The following is an 18,441-nucleotide window of genomic DNA, read 5'->3' on the forward strand; positions in this document are numbered from 1 at the left end:
TGCGATTTCGTCAATCTGATCAATTTTTTTTTTTTTTTGAAAAGAAACATATAGATTGCATTAAATATAGAGCTGCATTCTAGCTGCATCAAGAGGGACTATTCAAGCTCAAAAACAACCTCGGATTGTAACGGGATCAAAAGGTCAAAGGGACAGCTAGCAAGAAACGACCCATCGATTCTTGTGACCTCTAGTCACTAGGCCATATACTACAAAAATCTACATAGGCTATCCATTGTGACATCTTCAACACGTCAGAAAACTTGATACCCTACAATGACTGCTTCCAAGCAAGTAAACAGCATTCCAATTTGTCGACTGGCCACACGATATAGTTGAGTTAGCACTTCCGTGGATGCATTTTCAACATTCATTGATTCAAGGGCAGATGCCTCTTACATCCGAATATTTAACTTATTTATTAATTAATTGATGTATAATTTTTTATTTAAAAATTAAAATTAAAATTCCTTTTTTCTTAATTTAAAAAAAAAAAAAAACGGATGTCTCCGTAAAGAAGGTATTTTCTCTCTCGGTAAAGGCCTTCGCATCGCTTGGTGGAAACAACACGCAAGTGTCGCAGGTCCGCCTTGTGATCTCGTAGCTCCTTCAACCATCTCTCAACATTCTCAAATTGACGTGTCGAGTGACACCATACACGTGCAATGCACTAACAGCTGCATATAGTTTAATATTTAGATAAATTATTCAAAATTCCTTAAATTTTGACAATAATTCTATATGTTGAACCCAGCAACACAAACAACAACAAAAAAGCCGCAAAAGCTGGCATCAATGCAAAAACATAACAACATTTTATCCAATTAAGCATGCATCACAAGCTGGCAAACTCATAAATCTGGTTCTTGAGCTTCCTAACTTCAAGAACTTCATTCGAGTTGTATCCAATCTTTTTCTTTTTTGAAAAACATGAACAGAGGAGCGAACAATTACTGCAGCTCTCTAACTTCTATACTTTATATATATAGGAAATCGTGAAAAATAACTTTCGTCGTAAAAGCTTAATTTAAAAAGGTCACTCGTTATAATTTTAATGGTTTTTATCTAATTTTTGATATGATTTGACAATAATACTTTTTAAGCAATTTCAATCAAATATAATAATTTCGATTTTCTCTATCTCACCATTCAGATAAAAATTTAAAAATTAAATCTTGATTTCTCTCTCTTATCAAATATTGTCTATCTCCCTATCCAGTTTTCTCTCGTCATCCTAAAAATTAATAATAACATTAAGGTATGTGTTTTGAGTTCTTAAGTTTATTAATTTATATTCGTAAAACTTCAAAGTTGAGAACTTAAAATTGCTTAGATATATCTGTAAATTAGAATAAAATATAGCTTTGGTAATTTAAATATAGGCCGGCAAATTAATTAGTTATTAAATATTACGTTATTGGTTTTTAGACATTGCGTGATTTAAGTATTGCAAGATTGGCTTTTAGGTATTGCGTGACTTAAAAACCAATCATTAGTTTTATTAACTAATCACGTAATGACTAAAAATTAGTCACGCAATACTTTATCAACTAGTCATGCTATGTCTTAAAAATCAGTCACGCAATGACTAAAAACTAATTGCGCAATGCTTAAAAACCAATCATATAGTGTCCTATCAACCAGTAACACAATATCTAAATCATGTAATGCTTAAAACCCCAAAACCCAATGCCTAACTAGTCACACATATCTCGTTAACATTCGACCCAAAAACCACCAAAATTATCAAATTTCATTTAACAAAATCAATAATTTCAAACAGTACACTATATTCCATTTAATAACATAATTAACGAATATGCTTACTTAGTAAGGAATGCTCAAAATGCTAAAAGTTTTTTTATCGTATATAAAAAATTACTCCAAAATACTCAAAAATTTTCTTCGCGTATCAAAAATCACTATAAAATGCTCAAAACGCTTGAAGAATTTTTTCCCTTACAAGGAATGCTTCGAAGATGAATGGTTTGACGATAAAAGCTTAAAGAATATGAGTCAGTTTGAGACGCAGACCCAAACATATAAATTGATCTTATTAAGAGCAATTTTATTCAAAATTAATTTTTTTTAACTAAAAGCAGGTAAAATTATAAAGATTGGTTATTCTCCAAAACACATGGATGAGGATATTTTGAAAAGAACCATTATACATATAGAGTCAAATTTACAAAGTTTGACAAGATTGATCATAATAAATGAGGAGATTATTTATTGCACTATCTACATAAGGGACACAAATAATTCAATCTAGCTGCTCTAATTTGTTATGGTTAATACTTGCATGATGGGTACACGTGGACAAGATCTTAGGTTGTTTTGCTGTAAAGCAAACTTATAGCACGTTACCTTGTTTTGTTACGTGTAGCCATGCATGTTCACTGTGTTGTTGAATCTAAACACTTGGATCATGCAATATAACAAGCGTTAATAATGTATCATTCATAAATATTACTTGTAATTAACTTTCAGAAGAATGAAGCTAATGTTTGATGCTATTTTCTTTGCTGGTAATCAAGCTCTGTTCATCCTGTTTCTCGTGTTCATAACAGAGGCTGCTGTTGCAGCCATTACTTCAGCTTTTCACAATTTAACACAATTTGTTGTCAATAAGCCAAACCACTGGGAAATGCATCTCCATCATGAAGTAAACTCTCTGTCAAGTGTCAACCAATAACCACCCATGAACCAACAATCCTCTACACCATTATAAGTTCAAATATTTCTTCCTACTCTAGGCGACTTCCAAGTATCCAAACCTGTTGTTTGAATCGATTCTCCTTCACAATTCATAGGACTCTCGATTTTAATGTTTTTTATTTGAAGGGTGTTTTGGAGTGAAATGTACATTTTCAATATCAATGGATTCACATTGAATTATGATCAAAATTTAAGATGTTTTGAGTAACTTACCCTTTAATATTTTTATTATACTGTAGGAACTATTTAACATATTTTTCTTATAATAATATTTTTTTTCTTATAATAGTTTATTATAATAAACTACCTATAGTTTACAATTGGTCAATGTCAAATTAAATCCTGTTGAAAGGGACTGACAATGTAAAGTAGGGTACATTTGTGTGGATAAGCAAACCTTTTATGTCAATTTTAATTAAGCTAGCGAGGTAAGTATTGGAACATAAAATTGGAAAATTCTCTAATTAAAAAATATCTGCGGAATAGTTGCAAGGCGTGTATTTATGTCACTTATTTTAAAGTTTTATTTGATTTTATTTATAATGTGTAAAAGAAGTTACTGATGTATAAATTTTGAAGATAAAACATTGATTGTATACAAAATCAATATAAAAAATTGTTTTTCTTTTTTATTTTATTCATACATTTTCAAGAAACTAAAGAATCTTATTTATAGACAAAGATATTTCTTCTTAACAGATACAATTGTCTATTTGTCAACAAACATAATTATTTGAATTGATTAAATTATTTGAACAAACATAACTCTTAAACAATTTTAATTGTTCAAAAGATTGGATGAAAATATCTATTTGATAGGATTGTTCAAAAGATTTTCTTCTTTTCATTTTTCCATTATTATTGTTGAAAATCTCCAACAGCAAGCAGACCATTTATCTTCTTTTGCAATGTAGAGTCTCTATTTGATAAGATTTTGCAGACCTTGGATGAAATTATTGATATATTCATCCTGAAGATCTCTGTTAGAAAGTGTTTGGTTCAGCTTGGAATGGTTTCTCCTTAGCAAATCAGCCATTTCACTGTCCTTGTCCATAACCAGCTTGATGGCTTCACTCAACTTCTCCTTGGAAATCTGCATCTTTTCTCCTCTCTCCAACTCAACTGCAACCTTGAGTTCATCTACCATTAATCTGGTGTTCAGGATTTGACCTGCCAGGCTGGGAATCAGTACAATTTGGCAATCACTGAGCAAAGATTCCCACATGGTTCCATAACCACAGTGATTCACAAAACACCCAATAGATGGGTGTTTTAGTAGCAGCTCTTGCGGAAGCCAACCACCATGCACCAGCCCTCTTCCTTGAACCCTCTCTTCAAACCCCTCAGGCAATGCCTCTTCAACCGTCACGCATCCTTGTGGTGGTCTCAAAGCCACCAAGAAAGGTAGCCCCGATAACTCAAGCCCAAGAACTAACTCTTGAAACTCCTCCTTTTGCAGTGTAATCTGGCTTCCAAACGCACAAAACACCACAGAACTTGGCTCAAAGTTACTTAGCCAGCAAGCCCATTTCTCTTCAAGCTGTGTGTTCTTGGTTTCAGGGAAGCAAGGTCCTCTCAACAGAACGGTCTTTCCAAATTGTTCAACAAAATAGTCACAGAAAGGTCCCTCAATTTCACGATAAGTCCTGAAGGCTATGGCATGATTCTCTTCAATGCTAGAGATCAGGCGATCTTCAATTGACAATCCGGTTTCCGGTACTACTAAGAAATCTATTATAGCACCAACGTCTTCGCCTCTGAATCTCACAATAGAAGGATAACCAGGAGGTGTCTCTATAAGCTCTTCTTCAGTCACGTCCTTCCCATCCTTCCCATCTGTTTTGGTTAAGTGCGCAATATATTGCAGCTGCAGAAACCACAGTATAGTACACAGACTTGATGCCCATTTGGCGAGCCAGAGCTGGAATTCAATGCCCAAAATCATAGAAAACCATATCAGGCTTTATAGCCCTTAAGATGTCTTCAACTTGATCTTGGGTTCCATCAAAGCCAGCGTTAGCGAAGGACACATGTAGAGAGAAAGGAACATCAGATACAGTTTCGGCGTCTGGAGGGAGACCGTCTATACGGGGAACAACGAAAGGAAAGAATCGAATCAGGTTTGGGTAGTAGCTTAGCTGTTCCAACTTTGCCTGTGCTCCTTTAGGCAATAAGAAGGAAATCTTGTGGCCTTTCTCAGCAAGCTTGTTTGAGAGGTGAAGAAGGGATGAAATGGCCAAAGGCAAACCATGGAAACATAGCAACATGAAGTTGGGAGTTGTTCGATTTGCTCATCTTTGCTTCCACTCTGCTACCGTACGTCGAGACCAATTTATATATATACACACTGTCTTTCAGAGGTATCTTTTTTTCTTGCCTCTGCCATTGTCAATAAAGAAGGTGGATCACTCAGTTTATAGCAAACATATCTTCCACTGACGCAACAATAGATTCTTATCTGATTTCCAAATCTTTAAGCACCAATGGCGACACATATATATGTTGTAATCCGCACTCTCTTTTGCTTCTTAGTTTATAATTAAACATATAGGAACTAATCTTGGATTAAGGGAAAAGCACATGATCTTACCATTTAATCACTGCATTATTCGTCTGAACTAAAACCTATTACAAAGACTGGCAATGTGAGGCACGAAAAACATGTGTGTGGAGAATAAGCAAATGTGTATACCAATTAGCCAGCTAGCATATCAAATCCCGTACTCCTCAGCCTTTTTATTGCTTGGTACAAGGCTCTTCCTCACCACTTGCACAAATACAACAGATTTCCATCAATCTCCATCCCTTTACCTTGAAACTTGTGGCCCCCCAAACTAGCAACAGATTTCCAACTTGTATACCAATTACAGCATTCACTCCAAATAAATTAACAGCCACAGGCACCTATGAAGGAATTAATATATATTATCATAGCTAATTCAAATTTTATGATCCACAACTAATAAAAATCATTTAAGATTCCAAAACTACATCTGTCTGAACAAACTATGTATTCTACAGCAATCAAATACAACAAAAACTATCAAAACTATGGAAATGGAATGGAACATTACACGAGGAAGAAAAATACCCTAAAAGAAATAAAGAACCATGAAAAAGGAACTGAAATCAAATGAAAAAAAAAAAAGGAAAATTGCGAGATGCTGCATCTTCTCTGCCTTCAAATTCAAGGCTAGAGGAAGCTCAAGGACCATAACACAAAGAGGAAGGTATTGCGCTTAAAGAGATGAAAAAGGGAGGAAACTTGGATGCCCAAAATCATCAAACATTTAAGCAGAACAGCAGCCAACTTTCTTGATGGCCGAAACATCATCCTTGCTTCCAACATTGATGGTTTGTCCCTTAGGCAAGGCTGCAGGATCGTCCCCTACCTCGAGTGCTTTTCGACTGACCACACGATATATTTGACTTAACACTTCCGTGAATGCATTTTCAACATTCATTGACTCAAGGGCAGATGTCTCCATAAAGAAGGTATTTTCTCTCTCGGCAAAGGCCTTAGCATCCTCAGTGGAAACAGCACGCAAGTGTCGCAGGTCCGCCTTGTTGCCAACAAGCATAATGACAATATTGGAGTCCGTGTGATCTCGTAGCTCCTTCAACCATCTCTCAACATTCTCAAATGTGACATGTCGAGTAACATCATAGACGAGCAATGCACCAACAGCTCCTCGGTAGTATGCACTTGTAATTGCTCGGTATCTTCGTAAGGAATATGACAAGAAATCAACTCTCAAAAAGCTTATAGAACACATTAATACAACTAATAAAATATATGACATTGTGAAAGCTTACTCTGGTACCTTTTACCCAGAGAAACATCACTGAGAAAATTATCTGTGCAACTAGAAAGTTCTGTTGTGCACACAACAGTTTTCCTGCCTCATGCATGGCAAGCAGAGTTGAAGACAGAACAGAAGACATGACTTCTAAAGGCATGTAAAGATGCTTTTCACATAAGTTCAAGCATCAAAATTTACAAATAATAGGACATTCATCAGAACTGAAACAAAAACCACAACAATGTCCTAAATTTCAAAATATCATATAATAGTACTTTAAGACTAGAACAAGGTTTCCTTAGTAGAATTAATACAATAATCAAAGCTGAAAATAACAGACAAATTCTTCTTAACCCAACAACAATAAATACAATGTTTCATAGATTAGACAGACAAGTGATAGAATATACAAGGGATATTCTAGAGATGCTAACAGATACAGCTCAATGATTCAACTTGGACTTTTAAGAGTAGTAGGTGCACTCTATGTTTTCGTTAATGGAACAGACATTAAATAAATTAGACCCACTACGTTTTCTGTATGGCTCATCCATGAGTAAACCAACTGTTGATTTTATATATAATCTATTCATAAACATGACACATGCTAATTTCTAAACCAAATCGACTTTGCAGCATGCTAATCAAGAAAATTGTCTTTGACATATTCTTAAAACAACGGACCAATCCAAAAAAACGCTTTCTTTTCGCCAAATAACCAAAATCCAAGTCCACATGCTTTAACATTAAAAAGAAAAAAAAAATCTGATCGCAACTCATTCCCACATTATCCCAGCAACCAAACAACCTAAAAAGAAAAAACCAAAATTCCAAGTACCCATTTCACCAAACCAATACACCAATCCAAGATACACCTCCTTTTCCTCAAATCTCTCAAAATTACAAAACCCCTTAAAACTAAAAAAAAAGAACAAAACAAAACAAATGAGAAATAAGAGTGAACATTTAAAACAAGAAAGTGAGTTTAAAAAATGTACCTTTCTTGTCCAGCGGTGTCCCAAATCTGGGCCTTAACGATCTTATCATCGACCCGAATGCTTCGGGTGGCGAATTCGACTCCGATTGTGGATTTGGATTCAAGGCTAAACTCGTTCCTCGTAAATCTAGACAACAAGTTCGATTTCCCCACACCCGAATCCCCGATCAGCACCACCTTGAACAAATAATCATAGTCGTCATCCGCTCTATATGCCGCCATTTCGGGTCACCGGGTTGGAATCTTTTTGTCGGATTTATTTTAAAAAATTGGATTTTTCGAGGAAATTTTTATCAAATGGCAGAGATCGGTGGCATTAGAGAGGGAGAGAGAGAGATTTCGACATTGGCAAAAATAAAGTGAAATGCGGGGTTAGATTCCGGAGGGGATAAGGATTGGGTCAAGTAAGGTAATGAATTTGGTGATCCGGCCCAATTAAGTTAGTGGGCCAATTTAACGGAAAAGTGGGTTTTTGGAATTTTTTTTGGAGCAGCCAACTTAATAGAATAATAATAAATAGTAAGCACAATAATTAAAAGAATTTTTAAATTATTTTAAAAAATTTTAAATAAAGTTTTAATTTTTTATCACTTCGAATAAGTTTTTTATATTTTTTTAGATTAAATAAATTTTTATCATTAACGGTTAAATAATTAAACGTTATTTATCATTTTATGTCATGTAATGTTGATATGATATGTTAACATATTATATATATATATATTTTTTTTTTGAAATTAGAAAAATAAGATTTCGAATCTTGCTTTTTAAGTAAGAGATCATGTATCTATTAATAAATCAAATATTTAGATAACATGACATATTGATGTGATATAATGACATGATAATATAATCATACGATATTTTTTACCTCACATTAACTTAATTGATACAAATAATTATCATTAATCAAAACTTGACTTGTAATTTTATGTCATATTATATTAATTTAATATATTAATATATTATAATTAATAATAATGTGATATATTAATATTATAAAATAATATATAATTTCATATATTTTTTAACTCCATGTGATCGTGGACTAAATCGATAATCAAGTTTTTTTGTTCTTTATATTTATGGTTGTGTTGATAAATGGAAAGGTGTAGGCATATCCACTCAACCAATATGATACAAGCTTTCGGCTTTGGCTAGCCATAAGATAGAATGTCAAAAACTGAGAAGACACTTTGAAAGATAGAAGTCCTGGGAGTGTATTTCCTGGCCTGGGTCGTGTTCGTTGACTACCTTTCATTAGTTCTAGCTGCCAACGGTCCCTGGCCAACTGCATTTAACTATTTGACTAGCCAAATGTTTTCCCCTTTCCGGAATTAATTCTATAGTCAAACCTGGCAAATTCAAACTTCAAGTACTGGTATCTGTATATTTCAGCTCATTACTTCGAAGAAGCTCCTGATTGGTCAGCTACAAGAAGAGTAGAAAACACAGTCAACGTGGTCTTCCCAACTTGCAAGTAGGAGTGAACAATTAGTCGATTCCATTGATTTAGTCAATTATAATTAATGATTAAATAAATTAAATATTTTTAAAAATTCGATAAGAATTGACCAAATATAAAAGAAAATCGAGTTAGTTAACTATCGAATTGAAAATCAATAAATTTAAAAAAATTGTAAGATTTAAAATAAAAACATATATTTTATATAAATTTAAAAATAATATATATAATATTATCATATATATATATAATTAGTTTGATCTTTTGATTGATTCGGTTTAAAAATTTTAAAATTAAGAAACAATCAAATAAATCAATTAAATTAAACTTTTCAGATTAATAAATTTAATAAACCAATTAGATCGAATAGTTTTACCTAAATCACATTTAAATCAGTTCGGTTGATCCGGTACAATTTTGCTCACACCCTACTTGCATGCACCTCCATGAAAGTGAACTGTTATGAGCTTTGAGATTCTTTTCTTTTATAATGCTTCAATATGAAAAACTCTAGCAGTGAGTTGTGAAAGCTTGGGAAGCGATGGACATTTTATCTTTCATTTCGATCAAAATCATCTTGCTTAGTTTCTTCTCTAGATTCTCTGTTGGAATCGATTACTTTACCTCCTCAGAGTCTTTAAGTGATGGCAGGACCTTGGTTTCCAGAGATGGAACCTTTGAACTGGGTTTCTTCAGCCCTGGAAGCTCCATGAATCGTTACTTGGGAATTTGGTACAAGAAAATCCCTGTCCGAACTGTTGTTTGGGTTGCAAACCGGCGCAACCCAATCAATGACTCGTATGGTATGCTGTTGCTCAACAGAAAAGGCAATCTTATGCTGCTCAGTCGAAGCAACGGTGTTGTTTGGTCAACAAAATCAACAAAGATAGCGCGAAAGCCAACAGTACAGCTCTTGGATTCTGGAAATCTTGTCCTAAGAGATGAAAGTGATGATAGTAATTCAGAAAGAGCTCTTTCGTGGCAAAGCTTTGACTATCCAACTGATACTCTTCTACCAGGGATGAAGTATGGATCGGACTTGAGAACTGGTCTTGATCGCCGTTTGACAGCATGGAAGAGCTATGATGATCCATCTCCTGGAGACTTCACTTCTGGCGTCGAGCTAAATAATTACCCTGATTTTGTTGCATGGAAGGGTACAAAGAAACTCATTCGGACAGGCCCCTGGAATGGCGTCGGATACAGTGGTACACCCTTGTTAAAGCCTAGTCCTGGTTTTCACTTCGAATTTGTATGGAATAATGACGAGGTGTACTTCAGATTTTGCCTCGGCAATCAATCAGCTATCATGAGGTATGTTTTGAACCAAACCATCTATCAGGCTCAGGGCTACTTTTGGATTGAAGGAAGTAGAAGTTGGATGCTTTCTACTTATCCACCGACTGATTTCTGTGACAACTTTGGACTCTGTGGTGCATATGGGATTTGTGACAGTGCTGAAGCGCTACCTTGTCAATGTTTGAAAGGATTCAAGCATAAAGCTTCACGGTATTGGGACTCCATCAACTGGTCTCAAGGATGTGTTCGCAATAAGCCATTAGACTGCCAGAAGGGAGATGCATTTATCAAATTTGGTCGATTGAAACTGCCAGATACAGAACATTCTTGGGTAGACAAAAGCATAAGTCTCAAAGAATGCAGGGCTAAATGTTTACAGAACTGTTCTTGTATGGCCTACACAAACACAGATATAAGAGGACAAGGAAGTGGTTGTGCCATTTGGTTTGGAGATCTGATTGATATCAAACAGTTTCAAGATGGTGGGCAAGAACTATACATTCGAATGTCTACTTCTGAAGCAGGTATATGAGCTAATTACTTTTGATTGTGATAAGTATCAAGTATTTCCTTGAAGTTATATTACCAAGTATTAAAGCATTTAACGCTGCAGCATTTGTGCATCAATTCTCAGCTCTAATTTAACTAACTTCTTTCTTTTTCTTTCTTGGATTCATTGAATTGTCCTTGTCCATGAAGAGCCAAAAGGTGAGGTTAAAATGAAGCTTGCAGTCATACCTCCAGCTGTCATTTTCTTAGTTGTTGGTGTGCTTCTTGTCTGCTATTACTTTCGCAGAAGCCGTACAAGAATGCAAGGTAAAGCGATCTGCCTTCAGAAATCATATTTCAACAATGCTTTAGAGAAACTTCAGAAATGTAAAGAGTGCTAGAAACTTCCCCTGGTTCTTTTGAGAAAAGATCCAAAAGAACTCAGACACAATCATATGGTGGCTGTGAGAGGAATTTTGAGGTTTTGTTCAGAAATATGTTGGACCAAAACCAACAAAGTGGTCATAACCCAACATTCTATGGCTAATGTTAGCACGTTTGGCAACTGTTTCAGGGGAAAATGAAAATCATGGTGTAAATAACAGGAGCAATGCAGGGCAAAAGGAAGATAGAGAACTTGAATTATTCGACCTAGCTGTGTTAGCTAAAGCCACCAATGGCTTCTCATCTGACAACAAGCTGGGAGAAGGTGGTTTTGGGCCTGTTTACAAGGTAAATTTGCACTGTTCTGCTTAAATGAATGTTAGACGAAAACATTCTTACATATAGTACATTATTTTCAGGGTACTATGGAAGATGGACAACAAATTGCTGTGAAGAGGCTCTCAATCCGCTCAAGACAAGGATCAGATGAGTTCAAAAATGAAGTAGCACTGATCGCCAAACTTCAACATCGGAATCTTGTAAAGCTTCTTGGATGCTGCATCCAAGGAGAGGAGAAAATGCTGGTGTATGAATTTATGCCGAACAAAAGTCTGAATTTCTTCATTTTCGGTAATGGATCCCTCAAAAAACCTGAAAAATTTCTGTAGGCTAGTGCATATATATAATAAATGGAGACTGAATTTCAATATAATACATGCATGTCAGACAGAGCAAGGCACGAGCTACTAGATTGGCCAAAGCGTTTTCATATTATCAATGGAGTTGCTCGGGGGCTTGTCTATCTGCATCAAGATTCCAGATTGAGGATTATACACAGAGATCTTAAAACTAGTAATATTCTCCTTGATAGTGAGATGAATCCAAAAATTTCAGACTTCGGCTTGGCTAAAACTTTTGGAGGAGACCAGACTGAGGGGAATACAAATAGAGTGGTTGGAACTTAGTAAGTGGTTAACTGCACATTCATGAATTTAACTGTAAAACATCACTAATGTTGCTTTCTTTTGCTGATTTTCTACAGTGGTTATATGGCACCAGAATACGCTATCAACGGGCAATTCTCAGTAAAATCAGACGTTTTCAGCTTCGGGATACTGGCGCTGGAGATTATAAGTGGCAAGAAAAATAAAGGGTTTTACAATCCAAGCCATGACCTCAACCTGATTGGACATGTAAGCATGAAACTTACTTGTTAAATGTTGATGTACTTTGAGAAGGAGAATGACCAACAGCTTATAATTTTGTCTTAGGCTTGGGCACTGTGGAAGAAAGAAAAGCCATTAGAACTGATTGATTCGTTTTTACAAGAGTCATGCTCTCTGTCGGAAGTGGTGAGGTGCATCCACATTGCTCTCTTATGTGTGCAACAACGTCCTGATGATAGACCCAACATATCATCTGTGGTTCTTATGTTGGGTAGTGAGATTGCCCTAGTAGAACCCAAGGAACCCAGTTTCCTGATGGACAATAAGTCACTAGAAACAGATTCTTCTTCAAGCAATATTAAATTGTCAAATAATGATGTTACTATCTCAATTTTGGATGGTCGATAGAGAAATATTTAACTATATGTCTTACTCTGTCATTGTCTTCGCAAATGTTTGCTCATCATGCAATTTGTACATTACATTTCTACATCCATGTTTGCGATATGTAAGGATTGGTTGTTCTGTTTCTCATGTTAAATTCAGAAGACAGATCTTGTAGAAAGATTCCTGAAGAAATTTATGTATTTTGAATGCAGTTTGTCTCCGAATATTGGTTTCTTATCTGAGAGTTCAATTAGGACAAACATTGCAAAACATAGACTACAGGGCTAATTATGAGAACATCTTACAATCTACTTTGCCACTGGCATTAGTCTAATAAAGATAAAAAGATTTAACAGTTTCTGTTAGCTTAATAAAATAATCTTGCATTGTTTTACCCTTAGCGATAAATGTCACCAAAATTACTAGGTAGAAAATTGTTTATTGCTTTACATTTATGTTATCATAATTATTATTTTCCAATTGTATTGTGTTGATCTAAAACATAGAGATATTATGTGTTTTAGCCAAAAATAAGAGATTCAATTGCCTCATCCACAAAATTAAAGATGAATAATGATATAAAGAACAACAGAAAGAAAGATATGCTTGCATGAACACTATATCTGATTTAATTTCTCTTGAATATTCACATTTAATCTGATAGAATTCTCAATGTGCCTTTTTAGGAATTTTAGTATGTCCCTATCATTTTGTTCCTCAAAATGACAATAAACCTTTCCAACGTAGTTGAACTCTTGACCATACAAATGGGATGCGCAAGCTACTTTGTAAGTTAAAAGCTCCGAGAACCCTGTTCCAAACAAGGAGAACAAAAATTTATTTAACCAATCTCGCCAAGAAAAAGATCATGAAGTACGTGGAGTAGTTCGCCAGATGTGTGCTAAAATATGAAAGATGCAACATAGCATATGACTAGGTGATGCTTGATGATGATTGAAACAATAAATTTATTCAGGTTAAATAACCATTCTTCAAAACTAGCAAGCCAAAAGAATCATGCAAATGTTAGCAATCAAAAGGACAATAAACTATAATGTAAGCAGGCTCAACCAACATGGGGGTCTAACTCCTGTGAGAACTGAGATAGATAGTAAAGGAATTAAGTAAAACGGTGCAGAGGGAAAGGATTAGACAGTTCCGTAATAGGAAATAGAAACAAACCTGAAGCCATTTCTGATGCAAGCATCTTCATGGCAAAGTGACGTTTTAACCAGCATTTGCAGCATAACCTCCAAACTTTTCTTGATTTTCCCTCAGTAAAAATTTTGGCATCTTATTGTAGTTAACAGAGAGCTTTGGAATTTGTTCACCTTCATTCCTATTGAGACATACTGACAATCGATCCTCTTCATGCTGATATAGTTTGAGGAAGCATGAAGCAAACACCCTCCATGTATTGGACTCTAGATTGGTAGCTTCCAAATGCAAAGCAATCATCTCCACAAGGTATTCCAGACTATAGTCCCTTAAAAAGAATATCAAAATCACAATTATATATGCAAAAACTTCTATGATTAAGAGAGAGAGAGAGATTGTCAAAACCCAAGTTCAAATATTGCAAAAGCAAACAAAAAGAGGGGAGGGACCTTGGTGGTGGCTGTGTCACAACTAGGTGATAGAATCACTGCATTGAAACGACTGTCAAATGAAGTGGGTACTGGTCTATCTATGCAAGATAATTGATAATATACCATTTTGTTGCATGCTGACAAGCCTTGCCAATGAGTGGCAGCATGTTGGATCCTTCTTCAAAGTCTCCTCAAAACATGTAGAGAGCATGACAGAATCATTAGAATAAAAACACTCTAAAAGACTAGCCCTTATTCTGCAAAGGACCAACACATCAGTGTTTTGTAAAGGCAACAAGAGGACCAGCTGAAAAAATTAACATACTGCAAGAATAATTAAATCTTTTATATAATATTTGGAAGGTGCTCCTGAAAGTAAAGATTCCATGGGAGATAGTAGAAAATAATTAAAATATCAAGCCCATTCTACTAAAGGAAAACTTCTAAGCGAAGAGGGAGCTTTAGCCTCGGATACACCCAAAGGAGATTTCTGCACAAGATATATTTGTCAAGACAGAAGAAAAAGGAAAGTAATGTCAACAAAAACTATCTACCTTATCACAAAAATCTATGCAAAGGCAACAGTACCATAATGTCCCTTGGAACAACTAGTACTAACACATTCAGATATAATATTTTCCCAAAAAGATTATCACCAGACATAACTGCCACAACAAATACCATAGTTGTAATCATTAGTTGAGTCCTCTAGCACTTATCTTCATATTCCTTTTTCTGTTATTCTCAAGTTATCTAAGTTAAGACAAAATGAAATAAAGTACCTTTGGGATTATATTTTCCAATATGAATTCACTTCTTGGCAACCATGGAAAAAGGGGGGGAACAAAATTATTTGGTAGGTCGATACCTAAATGGAAAGGGCACTCTTGAATTGTTACAGAACTTTTTCGACTTCACTTAGGGCCTGATTCACTTGACCTCCAATCAGCAACAACTGGCATAAAACAAACGAAAAGAGAAAAAAAATAATGTTTGAATCAGTAAGAAAGAATAACTTTTGTAAGTAATTAAATTCTCTATCATACTATTATATAGTGTTGAGAAACTAGTGATTCCAGATGGTGCTGCAGGAGAAGATGAAATTGAGCACAATGTCAACTATACGTTGAAGGAAGGAAGAACCTAGAAAAAGTATTACTTTAGCTATTGAGTTAGTGTTTAATAAAACTCTTCAAATAGTGTCGTTTTGAGTCTTAGTTGTGGGTATGCTAAAAACGTTTTTTCTGGTGTCGTTTTTTGCTATTTGTAAGGCTAAAAGCCATGTTTTATTTTTGCTGGTTGTTCATTTTTCCTCTTAGCTGTCGAAGGTTGTTGCAATGCACAAAATCCAAGGCTGGATTCTTGTGCTTAGCTGGTTTTTCATGTTTTTCATTTTATTTCCCGATTTTCTTGGCTTAGTCTGTTACTACCCATACAGATATTATTGAGAATGAAAGTGGCTGTAGAGTTCTTTTCTCCCACCATTGGGTTTTTCAATTTCTTCTTTATTCCTAAAATCATTTTAGCTTCTCTGTTCTCCAGCTAAAATTCATCAGAAATTTTACATGGTATCAGAGCTCTTAAGGGTCTTAAGGGGTTGTTTTCTCTGATTTTTTTCCTCTCTTATTTGATTTCCAACTTAGCTGTTTAGTTCATGGTTCATGGCTACCTCCGGTTTTAGCACCACTGTTTCTCCAGTGCTTACTGGAGAAAATTATGTTTTTTGGTCTGTGAAGATGCAATCTTACCTGCGAGCTTTCCCTCTTTGGGAGGTGGTAGAGATTGGAGAAGATCCTGTTCAAAGGCATGCTAACCCAACATTGGCTCAAATAAGGCAGTTTGAGGAAGACAAGGCAAAAAGGTATAAGGTCCTGTCCTGTTTACATTTTGCTGTCTCTGATGATATTTTTAGTAGAATCATGCATCTAAATAGTTCTAAAGAGGTCTGGGATCAGTTGAAAGAGGAATTTCACGGTAGTGATAGAACTAGAAGGATTCAAGCTCTTAATTTATCTAGGCAGTTTGAAATGTTGACTATGGATGATACTGAGACCATTAAAAGTTCTCTGGTAAAATGATGGGTGTTGTTAATCAACTAAGGCTGCTTGGTAAAGAGATGGATGAGGAAAGACTTATTAGCAAGATGCTGGTTAGTCTGTCTAAGAGATATGAGTCAAAAATCTCCTCACTGGAGGATTCTAGAGATCTTAGTCAAATAACTTTAAAAGAGCTGGTGAATACATTAGAAGGTTTGGAGCAGAGGAGAGCTTTTAGGCAAAAGGGCATCACTGAAAGTGCCTTGGTTGCAAATTCAAAGAATGTGAAGCCTAGTAATGGTAGTGCTAAGAGAAATGAAGTAGGAAAAAGGGATAAGAGTAAGAAGTCTGATGAGAAGGGACATAGGGAACAAAAGAAAAAGTTTCCACCGTGCTCTCATTATAAAAAAACAAACCATACAGAGAAGTTTTGCTGGTTCAGACCAAATGTCAAATGCAAGAGGTGTCAACAGCAAGGACATGTGGAGAAGGTTTGCAAAAGTAAAGATAAAAACTGGTGATGAGAAAGTTGTTGTAGTTGAAGAACTTCAAGCTGATGAAGAGATACTTTTCATGGTGAAACATGTGGACAGTGAAGAAAGAAAAGATGTGTGGCTGCTTGATAGTGGCTGCTCCAATCATCTCACTGGATGCAAGGACAATTTTGTTGATTTGGACTCTAGCTTCAGGACAAGAATGGAGGTTGGAAATGGAGAATTTCTACTGATTTTTGGAGTGGGAACTATAGGTGTCCAGACTCCTACAGGTAGAAAATTGATAAATTGTGTTTACTTTGCTACGGATGTTAGCCAAAACTTGTTGAGTGTAGGGCAATTAGTTGATGACAACTATATGCTTGTTTTCAAAGATAGGACCTGCACTGTTAGTGATCCTGCTGGTAAAGAGTTGTTTACAGTAGGCATGAGAAATAGATGCTTTCCTGTGAATTGGATGAAACTTAAACAGACTGCTTATAAGGCTATTTTTGTGGACACTGACCTTTGGCATAGGAGGTATGGTCATATCAATCATACTTACTTGAAGCAAATGGCTGTGCATAATCTTGTTGATGGACTTCCTAGAATTGGTGAACCTGATAGAGTTTGTAGAATCTGTCAATTTGGAAATCAAAAGAGAGCTGCATTTCCTAAAACCAGAACCTAGAAAGCAACTCGAAAATTGGAGTTGGTGCATCCTGATATAGGAGGTCCAATGAAGATTGAGTCTTTAAATGGGAGCAGATTTTATTTGCTGTTCATTAATGATGTGACAAAATTCAGTTGGATTTATTTCCTAAAAAGAAAATCTGAAGCTTCTGGTGTTTTTCCTGAGTTTAAAACTCTAGTGGAGAATCAGGCAAGCCAAACCATTAAGAAGGTCAGAAGTGACAATGGCACTGAATTCACTGCAACAAAATTTGAGCTGTATCTCAGTCAGTTTGGCATAGTGCATCAGCTCACAGTGACATATAGTCCTCAACAAAATGGAACTTCTGAGAGGAAAAACAGAACAATTATGGAGATGGCTAGATGTTTGTTATTTGAAATGAGCCTACCAAAGTACCTATGGGCAGAAGCAGCTAATACTGCAAACTATCTTCTTAATATTGCTCAGACCAGAGCTCTCCCAAATAAGACTCCATATGAAGCTTGGTTTGATGTCAAGCCTGCTATTAATCATCTTAGAGTGTTTGGCTGCATTTGCTATTCTAAAGTTCCTGATGCTAAAAGAGGAAAACTAGATGAAAAGTCTCTTGTAGCAGTCCATCTTGGTTATAGCCAAGTATCCAAAGGTTACAGGGTGCTTGATGTTAAGACAAGAAAGGTATTTGTTAGCAGGGATGTGAAGTTTGATGAGGCAGCAAAGTGGAACTGGGAGACACAAAGGATTGAAAGTAGCTGGGTTAGAGGTAATGCTGATGATGTTCTGGATGATTATGAAGCAGTAAATGAAGATGATGAGAACATTGATGAGGTTTCTGTCAGAGGAACAAGATCACTTCAAGACATATATAACAGATGTCATGTAGCCATCACTGAGCCAAGCTCTTTTATGGAAGCTGTTGTAGATGTGAACTGGAAGCAAGCAATGGATGTTGATATGGCGAT

General features: G+C 35.5%; 2 protein-coding genes, 1 long non-coding RNA gene and 1 pseudogene across 5 annotated transcripts; 1 reads left to right on the forward strand and 3 right to left on the reverse strand.

Moving 5' to 3' along the window:
• Window positions 3,525-5,214, reverse strand: LOC18594101 (annotated as a pseudogene).
• On the reverse strand, window positions 5,626-7,889 carry LOC18594102 (ras-related protein RABA1f). The gene is made up of 2 exons (XM_007021561.2): window positions 7,520-7,889; window positions 5,626-6,441 (listed from the first exon to the last, which is right to left on the reverse strand). The coding sequence occupies exons 1-2, from the start codon at window positions 7,738-7,740 to the stop codon at window positions 6,009-6,011; spliced, it is 654 nt and encodes a 217-aa protein (XP_007021623.1). The 5' UTR covers window positions 7,741-7,889; the 3' UTR covers window positions 5,626-6,008.
• On the forward strand, window positions 9,386-12,932 carry LOC18507103 (G-type lectin S-receptor-like serine/threonine-protein kinase At4g27290). Its single transcript, XM_018124497.1, has 7 exons — window positions 9,386-10,806; window positions 10,982-11,098; window positions 11,346-11,503; window positions 11,575-11,785; window positions 11,882-12,119; window positions 12,198-12,348; window positions 12,427-12,932. Exons 1-7 carry the CDS (start codon window positions 9,525-9,527, stop codon window positions 12,727-12,729), a joined length of 2,460 nt encoding a protein of 819 aa, XP_017979986.1. The 5' UTR covers window positions 9,386-9,524; the 3' UTR covers window positions 12,730-12,932.
• Window positions 13,315-15,444, reverse strand: LOC18594104. Of its 3 annotated transcripts, XR_001928681.1 has the most exons (5): window positions 15,344-15,444; window positions 15,080-15,252; window positions 14,316-14,484; window positions 13,891-14,185; window positions 13,315-13,519 (listed from the first exon to the last, which is right to left on the reverse strand). It is a non-coding gene; the product is annotated as an uncharacterized LOC18594104 (long non-coding RNA). The 3 variants fall into 3 exon arrangements; XR_001928679.1 differs by having other exon boundaries at window positions 14,316-15,252; XR_001928680.1 differs by having other exon boundaries at window positions 13,891-14,194; window positions 14,316-15,252.

The sequence above is a fragment of the Theobroma cacao genome, chromosome 7 (genome assembly GCF_000208745.1).
Source record: "Theobroma cacao cultivar B97-61/B2 chromosome 7, Criollo_cocoa_genome_V2, whole genome shotgun sequence".
NCBI classification, from domain to species: domain Eukaryota; kingdom Viridiplantae; phylum Streptophyta; class Magnoliopsida; order Malvales; family Malvaceae; genus Theobroma; species Theobroma cacao.